General features: G+C 51.0%; 1 protein-coding gene across 1 annotated transcript in view; it reads left to right on the top strand.

The window, feature by feature from the left end:
• Positions 1–26122, top strand: part of LOC142267566 (uncharacterized) — an 87307-nt gene that overhangs the window by 51841 nt on the left and 9344 nt on the right. The window contains 3 exon segments of the mRNA XM_075332337.1: positions 6751–6763; positions 7072–7206; positions 7333–7425. Coding sequence (XP_075188452.1) covers positions 6751–6763; positions 7072–7206; positions 7333–7425 — 241 coding nt within the window.

The raw sequence follows: 26122 nt of genomic DNA, 5'->3' as shown, positions 1-26122 counted from the left end.
TGAGAACCGCGCCGATGTTGCCTGCTTGTCGGCCTCGCCGCTTAAATTTAGGCCCCGGCTTCGCCGGAGGCCTAGTTTCATTTTCCTGCCCTCGCATGTCACTCATGCAGAGGGACAGGTTTGGCTCCTCCCGGCGGCCGTTCTACACAGGGGAGGGACACTCCCCACTGCTGGGGCGTCCCTCCTTCCCTGCAGGTCTCTATAGCCCTCCAGTTCCAGCTCTTTTATAGGAACGCCCCCTAGTCATTTCTCAGGCAGAGTTCACTCTGCTCTGGGACATCCTGCATTCTGCATCTCTGCTGAGGTGCTGCGACTGGGGGACCGGGCTTCGGGATCTGGAGGGCACAAAACACCGCGCTCAGCGGTCTGGTAAGCCACAGCCGGTCTCCGGTTGTGGACCTCTGTATACCAGCAGCATGTCTCACACAAGGAGCAAGGCCCAGTGGTCTCTCAGGCTGCTGCTGCACCTGTGATTGAACCCCCGGCCTGGGTAGAGTCCTTTTCTAGGTCCATATCCCAGTCATTTGCTGAGTCCATGGGACTTTTGTCCAGGACTTTGATGAATATGCATTAGCCCCCCTCACAGGGTGCCTTTAATACTCTTGACAGAGGACTCCTATCCTCTGACCTCCGTCCATCAGAGCTCACGGAGGATTCATCATCTGATCCCAGACCCCGTCCTTCTAAAAGAAGGCGCAGGGTTTCCTCCCCCTCCCCATCCCACGGCTCTGTCTCAAGAGCTGACTCTCAAGATGAGGAGGATGCCCTCACTGGGGGCTCGGAGGCTATGTATCCCATCGATTTCTCTGAGGGTGACTCAGATCTTAGTGATTTGATTGCTTCTATTAATTCTGTGCTGGATCTCAATCCGCCAGTGTCAGAGGAGCAACTCTCTTTGGCAGAAAAACATCAGTTTACCTCGCCTAAGAGAGTGAAGAGTGTGTTCTTTAACAACTTCAGTTTTCAGACCGCTGTGACCAAACCCAGGGCCTGCCCTGACAAACGCTTTCCAAAGCTTGGTTCTGATGACCGGTTTCCATTTCCACCTGAGGTGGTCAAGGAGTGGTCTCACTCCCCAAAGGTAGACCCTCCGGTGTCTAGGCTATCAGCCCGGACCGTTGTGTCGGTGGCTGACGGCACCTCACTTAAGGATTCCACTGATCGTCAGATTGACCTTCTGGCCAAATCTGTGTATGAAGCTGCGGGGGCCGCGTTTTCCCCGTCTTTTGCAGCAGTGTGGGCTCTCAAAGCCATCTCTGCTTCTCTAGAGGAGATGCATTCCCTCACCAAGGAATCTATGCCTGAGATGGTTACCTTAACTGCTCAGGCTTCAGCCTTTTCATCTTATGCCATGTCTGCCATGCTAGAGGCTGCTCACCGCACTGCGGTGGCTTCAGCTAATTTTCTTGTTATCCGCAGGATTTTGTGGCTTCGAGAGTGGAAGGCAGATGCTTCTTCCAAGAAGTTTCTTGCTGGGCTCCCTTTTGCTGGTTCACGGCTGTTTGGTGAACAGCTGGATGAAATCATTAAAGAAGCTACTGGCGGGAAGAGTACTTCCATGCCACAAACCAAGACCAGGAAACCCGCCCAGGGTAGGAATCAATCGAGGTTTCGTTCCTTTCGTTCCTCCAACTGGTCATTCTCTAAGCCTTCCGCCTCGTCCGCTAACTCAGCCAAGGATCAGAAATCCAACTGGCGCCCAAAAGCGCGTCCGCAGAAGACCGCAGGAGGTTCTGCCACTAAGGCAGCTTCCTCATGACTCTCTGCCCGCTCCAGCCACGTCCTTAGTTGGTGGCAGGCTCTCCCACTTTGGCGACGCTTGGTTAAAGCAAGTCTCCGATCAGTGGGTGAGAGACATCATATCTCACGGCTACAGGATAGAATTCTCTTCCAGCCCTCCAAACAGATTTTTTTCTCTCAACTCCCCCCTGCTCCAAGGCCGCCGCCTTCTCGCAGGCCGTGGCGTCCTTGCAGGCAAACGGAGTGATTGTCCCAGTTCCCGCTCAGGAACGGTTCAGAAGTTTTTACTCAAATCTCTTCCTAGTTCCAAAAAAGGACGGTACCTTCCGGCCCATCCTGGATCTCAAGCTTCTCAACAAGCATGTCCGGGTGCGGCATTTTCGCATGGAGTCACTGCGATCAGTCATTGCCTCTATGACCCAAGGGGAGTTCCTGGCGTCCATCGACATCAGAGATGCCTATCTACATGTGCCAATCGCAGTGTCACATCAGCGTTGGTTACGTTTTGCGATAGGAGAGGATCATTTCCAATTCGTGGCTCTCCCCTTCGGGTTAGCCACGGCCCCTCGGGTATTCACCAAGGTCATGGCGGCAGCGATTGCGGTCCTGCACCTCCAGGGGTTAGCAGTGCTTCCTTATCTGGACGACCTTCTGGTCAAGGGTGCATCCAGCGCAGACTGTCAGCGGAGTGTTTCGCTCACTCTCGCCACCCTAGCCCAATTCGGGTGGATTGTCAATCTTCCCAAATCCACTCTGACTCCGACCCAGAGTCTCACGTACCTAGGGATGCAGTTCGAGACTTTGCCGGCACTTGTGAAGTTTCCCTTAATCAAACAGCAGTCTGTCCAGCTAGCGGTGCGCTCTCTCCTGAGGCCCCGCCGTTATTCCCTCAGGCGCCTGATGCAGGTGCTGGGTCAAATGGTGGCTTCCATGGAAGCGGTTCCCTTTGCCCAGTTCCATCTGCGTCCTCTGCAGCTGGACATTCTCCGCTGTTGGGACAAGTGGCCTTCCTCCTTACAGAGGTTAGTGGCTCTGTCGCCACGGACCAGGACCTCTCTTCAGTGGTGGCTTCGACCCCTCTCCCTGTCCCAAGGGCGCTCCTTCCTGACTCCGTCCTGGGTGATTCTCACCACGGATGCCAGCCTATCCGGCTGGGGAGCGGTACATCTCCACCACAGAGCACAGGGCACTTGGACTCCGTCCGAGTCAGCCCTTTCAATCAATGTGCTGGAAACCAGAGCTGTGCTTCTAGCTCTCCTAGCCTTTCACCACCTGTTGGCGGGCAGGCACATTCGAGTCCAGTCAGACAACGCGACAGCGGTTGCCTACATCAATCACCAAGGCGGGATACGCAGCCGCCTGGCAATGTTGGAGGTCCAACGCATTCTTCAATGGGCGGAGGACTCCAAGTCCACCATATCCGCAGTCCACATCCCTGGCGTAGAAAACTGGGAGGCAGATTATCTCAGCCGTCAATCCGTGGACGGTGGCGAGTGGTCCCTGCACCCGGCAGTGTTTGTCAATCTGCCGCAAGTGGGGCACTCCGGACGTGGACCTAATGGCATCCCGTCACAACAACAAGGTTCCGGTTTACGTGGCTCGCTCCCACGATCCTCAGGCCTTCGCCGCGGACGCTCTGGTTCAAGACTGGTCCCAGTTTCGTCTGTCCTGCGTGTTTCCCCCTCTAGCTCTCTTGCCCAGAGTCCTGCGCAAGATCAGAATGGAGGGCCGTCGAGTCATCCTCATTGCACCGGACTGGCCCAGGCGAGCTTGGTATCCGGACCTGCTCCAACTGTCCGTGGAGATGCCGGCACTCAAATTGACGGCGTGGCTCTTGAGTCCTGGATTTTGACGGCTTCTGGTATTCCTCCTGAAGTCATCTCCACTATGACTCGGGCCCGTAAGTCTTCCTCCGTCAAGATCTATCACAGGACTTGGAAAATTTTCCTGTCCTGGTGTCGCTCTTCAGGCCATTCTCCTTGGCCATTCTCGTTGCCGACCCTTCTGTCTTTTTTTTACAGTCCGGTCTGCAGCTAGGACTGTCCCTCAACTCTCTCAAGGGACAAGTCTCAGCTCTATCAGTGCTGTTCCAGCGGCGTCTCGCCCGGCTGGCTCAGGTCCGCACCTTCATGCAAGGTGCGTCTCACATCATTCCGCCTTATCGGCGGTCCTTGGATCCCTGGGACCTTAACTTGGTCCTCACGGTATTGCAGAAACCCCCTTTCGAGCCCCTTAGGGAGGTTTCTTTGTATCGTCTTTCTCAAAAGGGTGGCCTTTCTAGTTGCCATAACTTCTCTCAGGAGAGTCTCTGATTTGGCTGCGCTCTCCTCGGAGTCGCCTTTTTTGGTTTTTCATTCCAGAGGTTTTCAATGGGGTTCAGGTCTGGAGATTGGGCTGGCCATTACAGGGTTTTAATGTGGTGCTCCTTCATCCACACATTGATTGACCTAGCTGTGTGGCATGGCAAATTGTCCTGCTGAAAAAACAGTCCTCAGAGTTGGGGAACATCGGCTGAGCAGAAGGAAGCAACTGTTTTTACAGGGTAACCTTGTATGCGGCTTGATTCATACGTCCTTCGCAAAGTTTATTCTAACCAATTGGAGCATAGAGTCCTGGAGTAAGGTAATCTTCTTTGATATGTCTAGTTTTCAGCTTTGCCCAACACCTGGTAGTCTAATGGTTAGACGGAGACCTGGAGAGGCGTACAAGCCACAGTGTCTTGAACCCACTGTGGAGTTTAGTGGAGGATCAGAGATGATCTGGGAATGCTTCAGCAAGGCTGGGATTGGGCAGCATAAACTTTGCGAAGGACGTGTGAATTAAGCCGCACCAAGATTATCCTGGAAAACCAGTTGCTTCTTTCTGCTCAGGCAATGTTCCCCAACACTGAGGACTGTTTTTTCCAGCAGGACAATGCACCATGCCACACAGCTAGGTCAGTCAATGTGAGGATGAAGGAACACCACATCAAAACCCTTTCATGGCCAGCCAAATCTCCAGACCTGAACCCCATTGAAAACCTCTGGAATGTAATCAAGAGGAAGATGGATAGTCACAATCCATCAAACAAAGAAAAACTGCATACATTTTTCACCAGGAGTGGCATAATGTCACCCAAAAGCAGTGTGGAAGACAGGTGGAAAGCATGCCAAGACGCATGAAAGCTGTGATTAAAAAAATCAGTTATTCCACAAAATATTGGTTTCTGAACTCTTCCTGAGTTAAAACATTAGTATTGTTGTTTCTAAATGATTATGATCTTGTTTTCTTTGCATTATTTGAGGTCTGAAAGCAATGCATTGTTTTATTATTTTGACCACTTCTCATTTTCAGAAAATAAATACAAAATTTATTGTTTGGAAATTCGGAGCCGTTGTCAGTAGTTTATAGAATAACAGAGCAATTTACATTTTACTCAAAAATATACCTATAAAGAGAAATATCAGAAAAACTGACAATTTTGCAGTGGTCTCTTAATTTTTGACAGATCTGTGTATGTATGTATGTATGTATGTATATATTATTACACACACATCTCAGGACCAAATATCCGGAACAGAGAGGCACATGAGCAAACATTAACCCCTTAACGACCCATGATGTACTGGGTACGTCATGGATCGTGTGCCGGTAAGTCCCGCCCCCTGCCGCCGGCAGGCGGCGGTGATCCGCGCACATATCAGCTGTTATCAACAGCTGACATGTGTGCCTGCTAGCCGCGGGTGGAATCGATTCCACCCGCGGCCATTAACCCCTTATATTTCGCTGCCAAAATCTGGCAGCGATATGTATATGGGCGCCGCCATGACAGTCACTTACCCCGCCCCCACCGGAAGTCACATGATCACGTGACTTTCGGCGGTTGCCATGGTAGCACAGGGTCATGTGATGACGCCTGTAGCTAACATGACTCACTTCCCCTCAATGCCGGAATACAGCCGGCATTGAAAGTGAAGCAGCAAATCTGCAGTTCTCAGCTCTGTAGCTGAGATCTGCAGATAGTGCAGAGCGATCGGATTGCTGATCACTATAGCCCCCTAGAGGGACTAGTAAAATTAAAAAAAAAAGTTTTAAAAAATTAAAAAAAAAAATAAACCTAAAGGTTCAATTCACCCCCCTTTCAGCCCATTGAAAATTAAAGAGTTAAAAAAATAAAAAATACACACATATTTGGTATCGCCACATTCAGAAATGCCCGATCTATCAAAATATAAAATCAATGAATCTGATCAGTAAACGCCAAAATTACGGTTTTTGGTCGCCGCAAATTTTGCGCAAAATGCAATAACAGGCGATCAAAACGTAGCATCTGCACAAAAATGATACCGTTAAAAACGTCAGGTCGAGACAGAAAAAATAAGCCATCACTGAACTTCAGATCCTGAAAAATGAGAACGCTACGGGTTTTGGAAAATGGCGCAAAACGTGCGCCATGTTTTTTGGACAAGCTTGTGAATTTTCTTTAACCCCTTAGATACAAGTAAACCTATACATGTTTGGTGTCTACAAACTCGCACCGACCTCAGGCATCACATAGATACCTCGGTTTTACCATATAGTGAACACAGTGAATAAAATATCCCAAAAACTATTGTACGATCAAACTTTTTTTGCAATTTTTCCGCACTTGGAATTTTTTTTGCCATTTTCCAGTACACTATATGGTAAAACTTATGGTTTCATTTAAAAGTACAACTCGTCCCGCAAAAAACAAGCCCTCATATGGCAAGATTGATGGAAAAATAAAAAAGTTACGCCTCTCGGAAGAAGGGGAGCAAAAAACAAAAACGCAAAAACGGAAAGTGCCCGGGGGCTGAAGGGGTTAAACAGTGCCAGATTCAGGAGATCAACGGCATTTACACCAGGTAAAAAAAAATAAATAGATCTAGATTTTTATTTTATTTTTTTACACCTGTTGTAAATGCCGTTGCTCTCCTGAGTCTGGCATTGTTTAATTTTCGCTCCTGCGCCTTTCTGTTCCTGATATTTGGTCTCTGTTTGCCCGCTTAGCCAACTGGGCATGGTCATCTTAAGATTGCCATACAGAAGAGATGACCACTCCCATTTGGCTAACTAGAATTGATTTACATACAGGGAAGAAGGGACTATATATCTGGGGAGGTCAGATGCAGTTGCAAAATATAAACATCGCCATATTAAGGAGAACAGCGGCATTTACACCAGGTTAAAAAAATTTTTTATGGCAACTATTTCGGTCCTATTTAACGTCCGATCGTATTACAGTGAATGTATTCAAAGTTAGTTCTAATTAATTGAATATTTGTCATGCTCAAATAAATAATTCTCATCATTTTCCTGTGTTCCTTTAAGTGAGTCATCTATAGTTGCTGATCAGCTGCTTGCAGATGTCGTACTGAATCTTTCAAGAAATGTCGCAGAAGAAGAAATAAAGGCAGAGATTGGAAGAGTGAAAGAGGAAAAACGAAGGAAGGCAGAAGAAGAAAGGTAAGATGCGGCATTTTCACATCCTTTGTACTTTATTTTAGCATGTTAGTTATGATAATATCCTTTTTTATTATTATTATTATTATTATTATTATTATTATTATTATTTCTTGAATTTTACAACAGGAGGATTCAAGAAAGAGAGCGACTTCTTTCTCTGGAGGCCCAATCTCAATGTGTTAACTGCTCCAGTGGCCCTGGTGCCGGGTGGCATGCTGGGTAATAAGGGGTTAAGACCAAGTTTGTTTTACCAGCTAGTATTAAGCCAGAGAGTCTTAATGTCAAGTCAAGTTTGAATCGGCCATTAAGAATCTCCAATAAAGGATTAAAAAAAAACAAAAAACAAGACACAGAAGAAAAATACTTTATTAGAAATAAATACACAGACACACTTAGAGACTCCCTCTTACCCCTCCACGATCCTGGTCTTTTGTCTTCTTCAACCAATCTAGCTCTGCGATATCACACAGCACAGGGGAGGAAGAACGCTACTCCTCTCCGTGCTGTCTAATCACTCAATGGGTGAGCAGAGGCTGCGGTTCGGTAAGCGGTGACATCACCGCTGCCACCGTTGCCATAGTAACCTGACGGGCGGGTTACTATAGCAATGGTGATCTCCGATCACCTGATTCCCGGCGCTGCTATTCATCGGCGTGTGGCAGCTAATCCCTGCATGTGGGCTGACTCTGTAAAGAGCGCCGACATGCAGGGACGAGGAGCATGTGCCCGAACATCTCGCCAGTACACAGCGATCGCCGAGTATACCGAGATGCTCGGGCAAGCACTGCGTACTGGCGAGATGCACTGACAGGCCAATGAGCAATGATCGTACTCGGAAGGAGAAGCAGCGGGAGACAGTCTGCAGGACGCATTGCGGGACCTGTAAGTATAATGACAATGTTTATTATTAACTGTATTCCTATTTTATAGCCCCCCCCGCCCCATCCCATAACTGTAAAGTCAAAGATCAGTGATTGGGACGCAAGATCGTGTTATCTTGATCCTGATCATGATCTTTACAAAATGATCGGCCGTGTCTCCCCAATCCCGACCATCAGGGGGATCGCCCATCCCTACTTTTAACATTTCTATTAAAATTGCCACAGAGAGGTAATCTAACATGTGTTAAAGGGAATCGGTCACCAGGTTTTTGCCACCTAATCCGAGAGCAGCATAATGTAGAGATAGAGATCCTGATTCCAGCGATGTGTCACTTACTGGGCTGCTTAGTGTAGTTTTGATAAAATCACTGATTAATCAGCAGTAGATTATCATTACAGGACTACTTGGCGTGCTGCAGGTAGTCCAGCATATTCATGAGCTCTGTATAACTGCTAGATCGGCAGCAGATAAAAAAAGAGAATTTTGTTTACTTACCGTAAATTCTTTTTCTTATAGTTCCGTATTGGGAGACCCAGACCATGGGTGTTTAGCTTCTGCCTCCGGAGGACACACAAAGTACTACACTCAAAAATGTAGCTCCTCCCTCTGAGCTTATACACCCCCTGGAGAACCAGATCTAGCCAGTTTAGTGCAAAAGCTGAAGGAGAATAACCACCCACAAGTAAAAACAGAGCAAGAACCGGAACAACCGGAGACTCTGTCCATGACAACAGCCGGTGATAACACGCGGAACAAGAAACTGCCAACAGGCAACAGGGAGGGTGCTGGGTCTCCCAATACGGAACTATAAGAAAAAGAATTTACGGTAAGTAAACAAAATTCTCTTTTTCTTTATCGTTCCTATGGGAGACCCAGACAATGGGACGTCTCAAAGCAGTCCATGGGTGGGAATAAACAGAAAAACTAAGAAGTAGGCGGAGCCTAACTTCACAAATGGGCGACAGCCGCCTGAAGGATGCGTCTGCCCAAGCTCGCATCTGCCGAAGCATGAGCATGCACTTGGTAGTGCTTTGAAAAGGTATGCAGGCTAGTCCAAGTGGCAGCCTGACAGACTTGCTGAGCCGTAGCCTGGTGCCTGAAAGCCCAAGAGGCACCGACAGCTCTGGTCGAGTGTGCCTTGATCCCCGGCGGGGGAGGCACCTGAGAACACTGGTAGGCATCCGAAATGGTCGACCTAATCCAACGGGCTAAAGTCGGCTTAGAAGCAGAGAGGCCCTTACGCCGACCGGTGGTTAGCACAAAAAGAGAGGTGCACCGCCTAAGAGCAGCGGTGCGAGACACACAGATCCGGAGAGCACGCACCAGATCCAGAGTATGCAACGCTTTTTCAAAGCGATGAACAGGAGCCGGACAAAAGGAAGGTAGTGTAATGTCCTGGTTAAGGTGGAAAGGAGAAACCACCTTAGGAAGAAAGTCCGGAGTCGGACGGAGAACCACCTTGTCTTGATGAAAAACCAAAAGAGGTGACTCCGAAGAGAGCGCAGCCAAATCAGAGACTCTCCTGAGGGAAGTTATGGCCACTAGAAAGACCACTTTCTGTGAAAGACGAAACAAAGAAACCTCCCTAAGAGGCTCAAAGAGGGGTTTCTGCAAAACCGTGAGAACCAAATTGAGGTCCCAGGGATCCAAGGGCCGCCGGTAAGGCGGAATGATGTGAGACGCGCCCTGCAAGAAGGTGCGGACCTGAGCCAGCCGGGCGATACGCCGCTGGAACAGCACTGACAGAGCCGAGACTTGTCCCTTGAGGGAGTTGAGGGACAGTCCAAGCTGCAGACCGGACTGTAGAAGGACAGAAGGGTCGGCAAGGAAAAAGGCCAAGGAGGATGGCCGGAAGAGCGACACCAGGACAGGAAAATTTTCCAAGTCCTGTGATAGATCTTGGCAGAGGAAGACTTACGGGCCCGAGTCATAGTGGAGATGACTTCAGGGGGGATACCGGAAGCCGTCAAGATCCAGGACTCAAGAGCCACGCCGTCAATCTGAGAGCCGCAGAATTCTGGCGGAAAAACGGACCTTGTGAGAGAAGGTCTGGACGGTCCGGAAGATGCCACGGCACCTCTACGGACAGAAGGAGCAGGTCTGGATACCAAGCTCGCCTGGGCCAGTCCGGAGCAATGAGGATGACTCGACGGCCCTCCATTCTGATCTTGCGCAGAACTCTGGGCAGGAGAGCTAGAGGGGGAAACGCATAGGACAGACGAAACTGGGACCAGTCCTGAACCAGAGCGTCCGCGGCGAATGCCTGAGGATCGTGGGAGCGAGCCACGTAAACCGGAACCTTGTTGTTGTGACGGGATGCCATTAGGTCCACGTCCGGAGTGCCCCACTTGCGACAGATTGACTGAAACACTGCCGGATGCAGGGACCACTCCCCACTGTCCACGGTTTGACGGCTGAGATAATCTGCCTGCCAGTTTTCCACGCCTGGGATGTGGACTGCGGATATGGTGGACTTGGAGTCCTCCGTCCATTGAAGGATGCGTTGTACCTCCAACATTGCAAGGCGGCTGCGTGTCCCGCCTTGGTGATTGATGTAGGCAACCGCTGTCGCGTTGTCTGACTGGACTCGGATGTGCTTGCCCGCCAATAGCTGGTGAAAAGCTAGGAGAGCCAGAAGCACGGCTCTGGTTTCCAGCACATTGATCGAGAGGGCTGACTCGGACGGAGTCCAAGTGCCCTGTGCTCGGTGGTGGAGACATACCGCTCCCCAGCCGGATAGACTGGCAACCGTGGTGAGGATCACCCAGGACGGGGCCAGGAAGGAGCGTCCCTGAGACAGAGAGAGGGGCCGAAGCCACCACTGAAGAGAGCTCCTGGTCTGTGGCGACAGAGCCACTAACCTGTGCAAGGAGGAAGGCCGCTTGTCCCAACAGCGGAGAATGTCCAGCTGCAGTGGACGCAGATGGAACTGGGCAAAGGGAACAGCCTCCATTGACGCGACCATCTGACCCAGCACCTGCATCAGGTGCCTGATGGAATAACGGCGGGGCCTCAGCAGAGAGCGCACCGCCAGTTGGAGGGACTGCTGTTTGCCGTCACTTGTGAGGTTGCCCTTAATCAGAGTCTCGAACTGCATCCCTAGGTACGTGAGCCTCTGGGTCGGAGTCAGAGTGGATTTGGGCAGATTGACAAGCCACCCGAATTGGGCTAGAGTGGCAAGAGTGAGCGAGAAACTCCGCTGACAGTCTGCGCTGGATGAAGCCTTGACTAGAAGGTCGTCCAGGTAAGGAATCACTGCCAACCCCTGGAGGTGCAGGACCGCAACCACTGCTGCGATGACCTTGGTGAATACCCGAGGGGCCGTGGCTAACCCGAAGGGAAGAGCCACGAATTGGAAATGTTCCTCTCCGATTGCAAAACGTAGCCAACGCTGGTGTGACACTGCAATTGGCACATGGAGATAGGCATCTCTGATGTCGATTGATGCCAGGAAATCCCCTTGGGTCATTGAGGCAATGACTGACCGCAGAGACTCCATGCGAAAATGCCGCACCCGAACATGCTTGTTGAGAAGCTTGAGATCCAAGATGGGCCGGATGGAACCGTCCTTTTTGGGGACTAGGAAGTGATTTGAGTAGAAACCTCTGAACCGTTCCCGGGCGGGAACCGGTACAATTACTCCGTTGGCCTGCAAGGATGCCACGGCCTGAGAGAAGGCGGCGGCCTTGGAGCAGGGGGGAGTTGACAGAAAAAATCTGTCTGGCGGGTTGGAAGAGAATTCTATCCTGTAGCCGTGGGAGATGATATCCCGCACCCACTGATCGGAGACGTGTTGAAACCACGTGTCGCCAAAGTGGGAGAGCCTGCCACCGACTAAGGACGTTGCTGGCGCGGACAGATAGTCAAGAGGAGGCTGCCTTAGTGGCAGCAGCTCCTGCAGTCTTCTGTGGACGCGCTTTTGTGCGCCAGTTGGATTTTTGGTCCTTGGCTGAGTTAGTGGACGAGGCCGAGGGCTTAGAGGACGACCAGTTGGAGGAACGAAAGGAACGAAACCTCGACTGATTCCTACCCTGGACAGGTTTCCTGGTTTTGGTTTGTGGCATGGAAGTACTCTTCCCGCCAGTAGCTTCCTTAATAATTTCATCCAGCTGTTCTCCGAACAGCCGGGACCCAGCAAAAGGGAGCCCAGCAAGGTACTTCTTTGAAGAAGCATCTGCCTTCCACTCTCGAAGCCACAAGATCCTGCGGATAGCGAGGGAATTAGCCGAAGCCACCGCAGTGCGGTGAGAAGCCTCCAGCATGGCAGACATGGCATAGGATGAAAAAGCTGAAGCTTGGGAAGTTAAGGTAACCATTTCGGGCATAGATTCCCTGGCGAGGGAATGCATCTCCTCCAGAGAAGCAGAGATGGCTTTGAGAGCCCACACTGCTGCAAAAGTTGGGGAGAACGAGGTCCCTGCCGCCTCATATACAGATTTGGCCAGAAGGTCAACGAATCCTTAAGAGAGGTGCCATCAGCCACTGATACAACGGTCCGGGCTGAGAGTCTAGACACCGGGGGGTCTACCTTTGGTGAATGAGCCCACTCCTTGACCACCTCAGGTGGAAAGGGAAAACGGTCATCAGAACCACGCTTTGGAAAGCGTTTGTCAGGACAGGCTCTGGGCTTGGTCACAGCGGCCTGAAAACTGGAGTGGTTAAAGAACACACTCTTTGTCCTCTTAGGCGAGGTAAACTGGTGCTTTTCTGCCAGAGAGGGTTGCTCCTCTGATACTGGCGGATTGACATCCAGTACAGAATTAATGGACGCAATCAAATCACTAACATCTGAGTCACTTTCGGACAGATCAATGGGGCACATGGAATTAGCCTCCGAGCCCCCTGTAAAGGCATCGTCCTCGTCCTGCGAGTCAGCTTCTGAAACAGAGCCGCGGGACGAGGAAGGAGAGGGAGCCCTGCGTCTCCTCTTAGGAGGACGGGGTCTGGGACCAGATGATGAATCCTCTGTGAGCTCCGCTGAGAGAGCCCTAGCAGAAGAGGCACCCTGTGAAGGGGGCTGATGCATGTTCAGCAAAGTCCTGGACAGCTGTCCCATGGAGTCGGCAAAAGACTGGGAGATAGACCTAGATAAGGATTCTACCCAAGCCGGGGGTTCAGCCACAGGAGCCGGAGCAGCCGGAGAGACCACTGGGGGTGCGATTCCAGGCTGAGGCATCGTCAGGTTAGAGCAGGCATCACAATGTGGATAGATGCTCGGATCAGGCAGTAGGAGCTTACATGCAGTGCATACTGAATACAGCTTTGGAGCTTTGCTCCTCGTGTGAGACATGCTGCTGGAGTGGGGGCTCTGCCAGAATGACCCCCAGAGAGTATATACAGAGGTCCACAACCAGAGGTTGTGGCTTACCAGACCGCTGGAGCGGTGTTGTGTGCCCTCCAGATCCCGAAGCCCGGACCCCCAAGCACCTCCGCAGGGATGCTGCAGACCAGTGCTGATCGCAGAGAAAACGCTGAGAAAATGGCGCCGGAGCGAAGAGAGGGGGCGGGACCTACTCTGAGAGCGGGATCTGGAGGGCCAAAGAGACTTACAGGGGAGGAGACATGTACCCAGTGAGGAGTGTCCCTCCCCTGTGCAGAACGGCCGCTGGGCGGAGCCGCGCTGTCCCTCTGCATGAATGACATGCGAGGGCAGTGAAACCGAAAGTAGGCCTCCGGCGAAGCCGGGGCCTAAATTTGAGCGGTGCGGCCGGCGCGCAGGCACCATCGGCGCGGTTCTCAGGCGACAGCCAGAGAACCCGCCGGAAATGTCAGAAAACTCACTCAGCACACTCTCCCACAACAATAAAGTAAAGGGACCCCCAATATATAAACGTCTCAGGTACTTAGCTTGCTGAGACGCAGGGTTCCAAGTCCCTGGGGATGAGTGCTCCAGTCCAGCAGGATCCTGAAGGGCTGCGGATGGAGACCGGTCTCCTGCCAAGCATGGAGAACCGTGCTGGCTCCCACTTCAAGCCAGAGCCCAGGAGGGATGGTGAAGGAGCACGGCATGTAAGGCTCCAGCCTTGGAATCAACCTTAACAGCACCACCAACACAGTGGGGTGAGAAGGGACATGCCGGGAGTCCAGGCTTGGACCCGCTTTTCTTCAAACTCTTTCCAAAAATCAAAAATCAGATGAGAATGCATGTGTGGATGTATGCCTCCTGAACACAAAGCGATAAACTGGCTAGATCTGGTTCTCCAGGGGGTGTATAAGCTCAGAGGGAGGAGCTACACTTTTGAGTGTAGTACTTTGTGTGTCCTCCGGAGGCAGAAGCTAAACGCCCATTGTCTGGGTCTCCCATAGGAACGATAAAGAAACATTGATTTTATCAAAATGACAGCAAACAGCTCAGTAAGTGACACATCACTGGAATCAAGGTCTCTGTCTCTGCATTATGCTGCTATCAGAACGGGAAGCAAAAACCTGGTGACAGATTCCCTTTAATACACCCTAAGTGAATAACAGTCCAACATTACAGAAGCTTGAAGGTCTACTAGCGGTAACCTTTGGAGGCTTCAGCAATAAATATTGTCATTTTTTTCCTTTAAGAAATAAAAAAAAGTCCCTATAGTTATAACATTTTTCCAATATTCCTTAGTTTATTCCTGCTGCACTCTGAATATTCTGTTTTGTTGGGGTTTTTTTTAATCTGCCATATAGTTCCAGATACATGGGCCTTTTTATCTAATGCAAGTTTTGTTGGTCTTTCCAAGGGGACGGTGCTCACAGGTTTCTTTGGGGGCGTGTACTTAGGCTGCTCTGCATAATTATCTTGCTGACCATGCCCTCTTAGTAAAGATCATGAAAATTGGCACTACATAGAAAAAGCCCATATCTCTGGAAAAGAAAATAGAATAATCAGGGGAGCAGCGGGAATAAAATCAGAGCAAAACCTGAACACTTTTGACCTTGAGATGGATCCTCTTTAAATATTATGGCAGATCCAATAATATTCCAATTCTAACACCTCCAAAAAGACAACTGCAACCTCCTCACAGAAAAACATGGTGGGAGTCCCTTTATTCTATTCTAAGTTCATAAACCTGAATTGAAGTAACCCACTGCCATGGCTCTCTATTGGCTTTACCTACGTGGCCAATTTGATGGCTTGAACAACAAACAGGACCTCCAAAAAGTAATATACTGCAACAAAGAAATCCGATGTACAAGCCAAACCCCCCCCCTCAAAACATAGTGTATGTATATACAGCTGTAGCCCCCCAAATCTTAACTTTGGAGCCAAATTACAACACTAAAATGAGCCACTGATTTCAGCATTTAGATAAATAAATTTAAAAGATTTATCCAACAATAGGTGTAGGAAAAAAAAATAAATTTATACCTCCAAAACCAGCCCCATTCCTCTATAGTCCGTGTTGTGGGACCAGTTTATGGAGTATAATTTTTTTAAATTTTTATTCATCACACACTACTAAAGGGGTTTCCAGTTATTAACTTTAAGGCTATGTGCGCACTTTGCGTTTTTACCTGCGTTTTGAACTGCAGCGTTTTCATGGCAAAAGGCATGCGTTTTGATTTTCCAGCAATTTCTATGGGAAAAAGGGATTTCATGTGCGCACTATACAGTTCAAAACGCTGCGTTTAATTTGCATATTTTTGGGCAAAAACTCAGCGTTTAAAGAAGCAGCATGTCAATTGTTTTTTGCCATTTGGGCAGCGTTTTGCTATCACTGGAGGCAATGGGAAATGTCAAAACGCATTCTACATCAAAATTCCAGCGTTTTACATGCTTTTTAGCTGCAGAAAATATGCTTTTTGGACAAAATAAACGCATGCGGTTTTGACTTTATAATATTGGAATAATATGTCCCTTTACACACAGAGTCCGATAATTAAATTAATGAAATACCATAATTTCATGTTATTTTATGCATATATATTAAAAAAGTTATATATTTAATAAAAATATTTATTTTGCGTATGATTTTAATCAATATATTTATTATCATTTTTCCCGTTTTTTCAATAGTGTTTGAATGTTTAAACTTTATATAGTAGTGTCTTTGTATTGAAAACGCATTTGACTTTAAGCAATGAAAAAGCATGTAAATCGCACTAAAAACGCGGTAAAAACGCACGCATACTTATCACGTTTTTTCAAAACCAACTATGGCAAAAACCATTTCTGCCAGAGGATGCGTTTAGAACTGCAACTACCTCGACGCAAAGTGCGGACATAGCCTAAAAGTTCCAACATTAAAAAGACGTCATATTTACCTGCATTTTCATCCCATCTAATCCCAGCCTGCAAGAAGGTAATTGTGTAAGAAAAAATGTAGAAAGAAAGTAAACTTCAATTACATGCGACAGCATAAAGAAAAAAGAGAATTTTGTTTACTTACCGTAAATTCTTTTTCTTATAATTCCGACATGGGAGACCCAGACCATGGGTGTATAGCTTATGCCTCCGGAGGACACACAAAGTACTACACTAAAAAGTGTAGCTCCTCCCTCCGAGCATATACACCCCCTGGATGACAGAATCCAACCAGTTTAGTGCAAAAGCTGAAGGAGGACATCCACCCATAAGTAGAGATAGAGTAACACCCGGAATAACCGGAACCTCTGTCTACAACAACAGCCGGTGAAAACACACGGAACAAGAACTGCCAACAGGCAACAGGGAGGGTGCTGGGTCTCCCATGTCGGAACTATAAGACAAGGAATTTACGGTAAGTAAACAAAATTCTCTTTTTCTTTATCGTTCCTTTATGGGAGACCCAGACCATGGGATGTCTCAAAGCAGTCCATGTGTGGGAATAAACAGATAACTGAGAAGTAGGCAAAACCTAGCTTCACAAATGGGCGACAGCCGCCTGAAGGATGCGTCTGCCCAAGCTCGCATCTGCCGAAGCATGAGCATGCACTTGTTAGTGCTTCGAAAAGGTATGCAGACTGGACCAAGTGGCAGCCTGACAGACCTGCTGAGCCGTAGCCTGGTGCCTGAAAGCCCAAGAGGCACCGACAGCTCTGGTCGAGTGTGCCTTGATCCCCCGGCGGGGGAGGCACCTGACTGAGTACACTGGTAGGCATCGGATATGGCCGACCTAATCCAGCGAGCTAAGGTCGGCTTAGAAGCCGAGAGACCCTTGCGTTGACCTGTGGTCAGCACAAAAAGAGAGGTACACCGCCTAAGAACAGCGGTGCGTGATACATAGATCCGGAGCGCCCGCACCAGATCTAAAGTATGCAATGCTTTCTCAAAGCGATGAACAGGAGCCGGACAAAAGGAAGGCAATGAAATGTCCTGGTTAAGGTGGAAAGGAGAAAACCACCTTAGGGAGAAAGTCCGGAGTCGGACGGAGAACCACCTTATCTTGATGAAAAACCAAAAAAGGTGACTCCGATGAGAGCGCAGCCAAATCAGAGACTCTCCTGAGAGAAGTTATGGCCACCAGAAAGACGACTTTCTGTGAAAGTCGAAATAAAGAAACCTCCCTAAGAGGCTCAAAGGGGGGCTTCTGTAAGGCCGTGAGGACCAGATTAAGGTCCCAGGGATCCAAGGGCCGCCGGTAAGGCGGAATGATGTGAGATGCGCCCTGCATGAAGGTGCGCACCTGAGCCAGTCGGGCGATACGCCGCTGGAACAACATTGACAGAGCCGAGACCTGTCCCTTAAGGGAATTGAGGGATAGTCCAAGCTGCAGACCGGACTGTAGAAGGACAGGATGGTCGGCAAGGAAAAAGGCCAAGGGGCATGGCCGGAAGAACGACACCAGGACAGGAAAATTCTCCAAGTCCTGTGGTAAATTTTTGCCGAGGAAGACTTCCGAGCCTGAGTCATAGTGGAGATGACTTCGGGAGGAATGCCGGAAGCCGTCAGGATCCAGGACTCAAGAGCCACGCCGTCAATCTGAGAGCTGCAGAATTCTGGCGGAAAAACGGACCTTGTGAGAGAAGGTCTGGGCGGTCCGGGAGATGCCACGGCACCTCTACGGACAGACGGAGCAGGTCTGGGTACCAAGCTCGGCTGGGCCAGTCTGGAGCAATGAGTATGACCCGACGGCCCTCCATTCTGATCTTGCGCAGGACTCTGGGCAAGAGAGCTAGAGGGGGAAACACGTAAGACAGACGGAACTGGGACCAATCCTGAACTAGCGCATCCGCTGCAAAGGCCTGAGGATCGTGGGAGCGAGCCACGTAAACCGGGACCTTGTTGTTGTGCCGGGATGCCATTAGATCCACTTCCGGAGTGCCCCACTTGCGGCAGATGGACCGGAACACTGCCGGATGCAGAGCCCACTCGCCGCTGTCCACGGTTTGACGGCTGAGATAATCTGCCTCCCAGTTTTCTACGCCTGGGATGTGGACTGCGGATATGGTGGACTTGGAGTCCTCCGTCCACTGAAGGATGCGTTGAACCTCCAACATTGCCAGGCGGCTGCGAGTCCCGCCCTGGTGGTTGATGTAGGCAACTGCTGTCGCGTTGTCTGACTGGACTCGAATGTGCTTGCCCGCCAACAGGTGGTGAAAGGCTACGAGAGCTAGGAACACAGCTCTGATGTCCAGCACATTGATCGAGAGGGCTGATTCGGACGGAGTCCAAGTGCCCTGTGCTCGGTGGTGGAGAAATACTGCTCCCCAGCCGGATAGACTGGCGTCCGTGGTGAGGATCACCCAGGACGGGGTCAGGAAGGAGCGTCCCTGAGACAGAGAGAGGGGCTGAAGCCACCACTGAAGAGAGCTCCTGGTCTGTGGCGACAGAGCCACCAACCTGTGCAAGGAAGAAGTCCGCTTGTCCCAACAGCGGAGAATGTCCAGCTGCAGAGGACGCAGATGGAACTGGACAAAGGGAACCGCTTCCATTGACGCCACCATCTGACCCAGCACCTGCATGAGGTGCCTGATGGAATGACGGCGGGGCCTCAACAGAGAACGAACCGCCAGATGAAGGAACTGCTGTTTGACTAAGGGCAGCTTCACAAGTGCCAGCAGAGTCTCGAATTGCATCCCTAGGTACGTAAGTTCCTGGGTCGGGGTCAGAGTGGACTTGGGCAGATTGACAAGCCACCCGAATTGAACCAGCGTGGCGAGAGTAAGCGAGACACTCCGCTGACAGTCTGCACTGGATGAAGCCTTGACTAGAAGGTCGTCCAGGTAAGGAATCATTGCCAACCCCTGGAGGTGCAGAACCGCAACCACTGCTGCCATGACCTTGGTGAATACACGAGGGGCCGTGGCTAACCCGAAGGGGAGAGCCACGAATTGGAAATGTTCCTCTCCGATTACAAAACGTAGCCAACGCTGGTGTGAAACTGCGATTGGCACATGCAGATAGACATCTCTGATGTCGATGGATGCTAAGAAATCTCCTTGGGTCATTTACTGATCGCAGAGACTCCATGCGAAAATGCCGCACCTGAACATGCTTGTTGAGAAGCTTGAGATCCAGGTCGTAAGGCACCGTCCTTTTCGGGGACTAGGAAGAGATTTGAGTAGAAATCTCAGAACCGTTCCCAGTCGGAAACTGGTACAATTACTCCATTGGCCTGCAAGAATGCCACGGCCTGTGAGAAGGCGGCGGCCTTGGAGCAGGGGGGAGTTGACAGAAAAAATCTGTTTGGCGGGCTGGAGAGAATTCTATCCTGTAGCCGTGGGAGATGGTATCCCACACCCACTGATCGGAGACGTGTTGAAACCACACGTCGCCCAAGTGGGAGAGCCTGCCACCGACCAAAGGACGTTGCTGGCGCGGCCAGATAATCAAGAGGAGGCTGCCTTGGTGGCCGCAGCTCCTGCGGACTTCTGAGGACGCGGCTTCATGCGCCAGTTGGTTTACGGTCCTTGTCTGAGTTAGTGGACGAGGCCGAGGGCTTAGAGGACGACCAGTTAGAGGAACGAAAGGAACGAAACCTCGACTGGTTCCTGCCCTGGACAGGTTTCCTGGGTTTGTGGCATGGAAGTACTCTTCCTGCCAAAAGCTTCCTTAATAATTTCATCCAGTTGTTCGCCGAATAGTCTGGTCCCAGCAAAAGGGAGCTCAGCAAGGAACTTCTTAAGAAGCATCTGCCTTCCACTCTCGAAGCCACAGGGGCCTGCGGATAGCGAGGGAAATAGCCGAGGCCACCGCAGTGCGGTGGCAGTCTCCAGCATGGCAGATATGGCATAGGATGAAAAGACTGAAGCCTGGAAGTTAAGGCAACCATTTCAGGCATAGAGTCCCTGTGAGGGAATGCATCTCCTCCAGAGAAGCAGAGATGGCTTTGAGAGCCCGCACTGCTGCAAAAGATGGGGAGAACGAGGCTCCTGCCACTCATATATCGATTTCCAGAAGGTCGACCTGGCGGACAGTGGAATCCTTAGAGAGGTGCCATCAGCCACTGACACAACTGTCCGGGCTGAAAGTCTAGACACCGGAGGGTCCACCCTTGGTGAATGAGCCCACTCCTTGACCACCTCTGGTGGAAGGGGAAAACAGTCATCAGAACCACGCTTTGGGAAGCGTCTGTCAGGACAGGCTCTGGGCTTGGTCACAGTGGGCTGAAAAACTTGAGTGGTTAAGGAACACACTCCTTGTTCTCTTAAGGTATACTGATGCCTTTCTGCCAGAGGGGGATGCTCCCCTGATACAGGCGGATTGTGGTCCAGTACAAATATAATGGACGCAAACAAATCATTAGCATCTGCGTCACCTTCGGACAGATCAATGGAGTACATGAAGTAGCGTCCGAGCCCCTAGTAAAGGCATCCTCTTCGTCCTGCGAGTCAGCTCGTGAATCAGAGCCGCGGGACGAGGAAGGAAAGGGGACCCTGCGTCTCCTTTTAGGAGGACGGGGTCTGAGACCAGATGAAGAATCCTCTGTTAGCTTTGCTGAGCGAGCCGTAGCAGCAGAAGCGCCCTGAGAAGGGGGCTGATGCATGCTCAGCAGTGTCCGGGATAGCTGTCCCCTGGAGAGAGGGATTCTACCCAAACCGGGGGTTCAGCCACCGGAGCCGGAGCAGCCGGAGGGATCACTGATGAGCTTCCAGGCTGAGGGACCACTATGTTAGAGCAAGCATCACAATGTGGTTATGTGCTCGGTACAGGCAGTACGAGTCTACATGCAGTGCATATTAAAAACAGCCTTGCAGCCCTGCTTTGATGTGAGACATGCTGCAGAAGTGGGAGCTCTGTCCAGAATGACCCCCAGTAAACAGAGTATATAGGCAGCTCCACAACCGGAGGTTGTGGCTTGCCAGACCGTTTAACATAGAGATATCTCTGTGCCGTCCAGATCCCCCAGCCCAGGCCCCCATTTGTCACAATGTGGTTATGCAGACATTGAGAACGCTGATAAAATGGCGCCGGAGCGAGGAGAGGGGGCGGGGGCCTACTCTGAGTGCGGGATCCGGAGGGCAAATGAGGTATACAGGGGAGGGAATCTTTCCTCAGTGAGGAGTGTCCGTTCCCTGTGCTGAACAGCCGCTGGGCGGAGCCGCACTGTCCCTCTGCATGACTGACATGCAGGGGCAGTGAAATCGAAACTAGGCCTCAGGCGAAGCCGGGGCCTAGATTTAAACATGCGGCCAGCGTGCAGGCACCATCGGCGCGGTTCTCCAGTGAAAACTGGAGAACCGGCCGGAAATGTTAACACAGTCATATAACACACTATCCCCAATATATAAAGTACAAGGGACCCCTGGAAAGACCACTTTCTGTGGTAATAACGTCTCAGTACTTAGCTAGTGAGACGCAGGGCCAGGTCCCTGGGGGGGTGAGCGCTCTGTCCGGCAGGATCCTGAAAGGGCTGCGGATGGAGACCGGTCTCCTGCAAAGCAGTGAGAACCGTGATGGCTCCCACTTCAAGCCAGAGCCTCAGAGGATGGTGAAGGAGCGCGGCATGTGAAGGCTCCAGCCTTGTAAAATCAACCTTAACAGCACCGCCGACCCAGTGGGGTGAGAAGGGACATGCCGGGAGTCCAGATTGGACCCGCTTTTCTTCCAAATCTTTGAAATCAAAAATCAAAATTCAGAGAATGCATGTGTGTGTGTGACCTCCTGAACACAAAGCATTAAACTGGTTGGATCTAGTCATCCAGGGGGTGTATATGCTCGGAGGGAGGAGCTACACTTTTTAGTGTAGTACTTTGTGTGTCCTCCGGAGGCAGAAGCTAAACACCCATGGTCTGGGTCTCCCATAAGGAACGATGAAGAAAGACTGCTCCCCAGCCGGACAGACTGGCATCCGTGGTGAGGATCACCCAGGACGGGGTCAGGAAGGAGCGTCCCTGAGACAGAGAGAGGGGCCGAAGCCACCACTGAAGAGAGCTCCTGGTCTGAGGCGACAGAGCCACTAGCCTGTGCAAGGAAGCGGTCCGCTTGTCCCAACAGAGGAGAATGTCCAGCTGCAGGGGACGCAGATGGAACTGGGCAAAGGGAACCGCCTCCATGGAGGCCACCATTTGACCCAGCACCTGCATCAGGCGCCTGAGGGAATAACGGCGGGGCCTCAGGAGAGAGCGCACCGCCCCCCGAAGGGACTGCTGTTTGACTAAGGGCAGCTTGACAAGTGCCGGCAGAGTCTCGAATTGCATCCCAAGGTACGTGAGTTTCTGGGTCGGGACCAGAGTGGACTTTGGCAGATTGACAAGCCACCCGAATTGGACAAGCGTGGCAAGAGTGAGTGAGACACTCCGCTGACATTCTGCACTCGAGGACGCCTTGACTAGAAGGTCGTCCAGGTAAGGAATCACTGCCAACCCCTGGAGGTGCAGAACCGCAACCACTGTTGCCATGACCTTGGTGAATACTCGAGGTGCCGTGGCTAGCCCGAAGGGGAGAGCCACGAATTGGAAGTGTTCCTCCCCGATTGCAAAACGGAGCCGACGCTGGTGTGAAACTGCAATTGGCACATGCAAATAGGCATCTTTGATGTCGATGGATGCAAGAAAGTCTCCCTGGGTCATTGAAGCAATGAGTGATCGCAGAGATTCCATGCGAAAGTGCCGCACCTGAACATGCTTGTTGAGAAGCTTGAGATCCAGGATGGGCCGGAAGGAACCGTCCTTTTTGGGGACTAGGAAGAGGTTTGAGTAGAAACCTCTGAACCGTTCCGGAGCGGGAACCGGTACAATTACTCCGCTGGCCTGCAAGGAAGCCACGGCCTGAGAGAAGGCGGCGGCCTTGGAGCAGGGGGGAGTGGACAGAAAAAATCTGTTTGGCGGGCTGGAAGAAAATTCTATCCTGTAGCCGTGGGAGATGATATCCCGCACCCACTGGTCGGAGACGTGTTGAAACCACACGTCGCCAAAGTGGGAGAGCCTGCCACCGACTAAGGACGCTGCTGGCGCGGCCCGATAGTCAAGAGGAGGCTGCCTTGGTGGCAGCGGCTCCTCCGTTCTTCTGGGGACGAGGCTTCGAGCGCCAGTTGGGTTTTCGATCCTTAGCCGAGTTAGTGGACGAGGCTGAGGGCTTAGAGGAGGACCAGTTTGAGGAACGAAAGGACCGAAACCTCGACTGGTTCCTGCCCTGGACAGGTTTCCTGGCTTTAGTTTGTGGCAAGGAAGTACTCTTCCCGCCAGTAGCTTCCTTAATGATTTCATCCAGTTGTTCACCGAACAGTCGGGTCCCAGAAAAAGGGAGCCCGGCTAGAAACTTCTTGGAAGCAGCGTCTGCTTTCCACTCACGAAGCCACAAGATCCTGCGGATCGCGAGGGAATCAGCGGAGGCTACCGCTGTGCGGTGAGACGCCTCCAAAATGGCAGACATGGCATAGGACGAAAAAGCCGAGGCTTGGGAAGTTAAGGCCACCATTTCGGGCATAGAGTCCCTGGTAAGGGAGTGCATCTCCGCCAGGGAAGCAGAGATGGCCTGAAGGGCCCACACTGCTGCAAAAGACGGGGAGAAAGAGGCCCCTGCCGCTTCATATACAGATTTGGCCAGAAGGTCAACCTGGCGGTCAGTGGAGTCCTTAAGAGAGGTGCCATCCGCCACAGACACAACTGTCCGGGCTGAGATTCTAGACACCGGAGGATCTACCTTTGGTGACTGAGCCCATTCCTTGACCACCTCAGGTGGAAAAGGAAAACGGTTATCAGAAGTACGCTTAGGAAAGCGTTTGTCAGGACGGGCCCTGGGTTTGGTCACAGTGGCCTGAAAACTGGAGTGGTTAAAAAACGTACTCCTTGCTCTCTTAGGTGAGGTAAACTGGTGTTTTTCTACCAGAGAAGCTTGTTCATCAGACACTGGTGGATTAAGGTCCAGTACGGAGTTAATGGACGCAATCAAATCGCTAACATCTGCATCACCTTCGGTATCAATGGGGTACATAGACGTAGCGTCTGAGCCCACAGTAAGGGCATCCTCCTCGCCTTGCAATTCGGCCCGTGAATCAGAGCCGTGGGACGAGGAAGGAGAAGAGTCCCTGCGTCTCCGTTTAGGAGGACGGGGTCTGGGATCAGATGAAACATACTCTGTGAGCTCTGTAGAGCAAGTCGGAGCAGCAGAGGCACCCTGAGAAGGGGGCTGATGCATGCTCAGCAGCGTCCGGGACAACTGTCCCATGGAGTCGGCAAAGGACTGGGAAATAGCTTTAGAAAATGATGCTACCCAAGCCGGGGGTTCCGCCACCGGGGCTGGAGCAGCCGGAGGGACCCCTGGGGAGACTCCAGGCTGAGGCACCACCACATTAGAGCAGGCATCACAGTGTGGGTCTGTGCTCGGTTCGGGCAGTATGAGCTTACATGCAGTGCATATTGAGTACAGCCTTGCAGCCTTGCTCCTGGTGTGAGACATGCTGCTGAGGAGGATGTTCGGTAGTAGAGAATTCACTCCTTCAAAAAGCCACCAGAGAGTGTATAAAAAGTCCACAACCAGAGGTTGTGGCTTACCAGACCGTTTTGTGTGCCCTCCGGATTCCCAGCTTGGACCCCCAGACAGATAATTCACTCCTTCTGCAGAGCTGCAGCAGCCAGCGCCGACCAGTGTAAAAACGCTGAGAAAATGGCGCTGGTGTGAGGAGGGGGGGCGGGGGTTAATCCAAGAGCGGGAACCGGAGGGCTAAGGAGAAATACAGGGGAGGGAATCATCTCCTCAGAGAGGAGTGTCCTCCCCTGTGCTGAACGGCCGGTGGGCGGAGCCGCACTGCCCCCCTGCATGACTGACATGCAGGGGCAGAGAAACGAAAGTAGGCCGCGGCCGAAGCCGGGGCCTAAATTTATCCATGCGGCCGACGATCAGGCACCCTCGGCGCGGTTCTCAGGAAAAAAACAGAGAACCGGCCGGAAATCACAGTAAAGGGACTTATGAAGCAGAATTGCACAAATAACACACTCTCCCCACAATAAAATGCAGAAGGGACCCCTGAATACCGTCTCAATACTTAGCTTTTGAGACGCAGGGCCAGGTCCCTGGGGGGGGGTGAGCGCTCCGTCCAGCAGGATCCTGAAAGGGCTGCGGATGGAGACCGGTCTCCTGCAGAGCAGTGAGAACCGTGAAGGCTCCCACTTCAAGCCAGAGCCCGTAGGGATGGTGAAGGAGCGCGGCATGGAAGGCTCCAGCCTTAAGGTCAACCTTAACAGCACCGCCGACACAGTTGGGTGAGAAGGGACATGCCGGGAGTCCGGTGGACCCGCTTTTCTTCCAAATCTTTAAATAAAAATCAAAAATCAAAAGAGGATGCATGTGTGTGTGTGACCTCCTGAACACAAAGCATTAAACTGGTTGGATTCTGTCATCCAGGGGGTGTATATGCTCGGAGGGAGGAGCTACACTTTTTAGTGTAGTACTTTGTGTGTCCTCCGGAGGCATAAGCTATACACCCATGGTCTGGGTCTCCCATAAAGGAACGATAAAGAAAATGCAATTTTATATTAAATTGTACATTAACATGTACCTCTAATGAAAAATTAAACATTTGCAATGGTTTTGTGACCTTGTATAGTACCTGCAAAGACTTTCCCTTCAAAGCTCAGCTTTACGCTAAATGCACACGCTGAAGTTTTTGTTGCATTTTTGATGCTTTTTTTGGTGCAGTTTTGTTGTCATAAACTTCTAACTTTTGACTTCTCAGCAAAGTCTATGAGAATTCAG

The sequence above is a fragment of the Anomaloglossus baeobatrachus genome, unplaced genomic scaffold, assembly GCF_048569485.1.
Source record: "Anomaloglossus baeobatrachus isolate aAnoBae1 unplaced genomic scaffold, aAnoBae1.hap1 Scaffold_296, whole genome shotgun sequence".
Classification (NCBI taxonomy): Eukaryota; Metazoa; Chordata; class Amphibia; order Anura; family Aromobatidae; genus Anomaloglossus; species Anomaloglossus baeobatrachus.
Note: the sequence above shows the minus strand (reverse complement) of the source record. Positions and strands in the feature narration are given on the sequence as shown.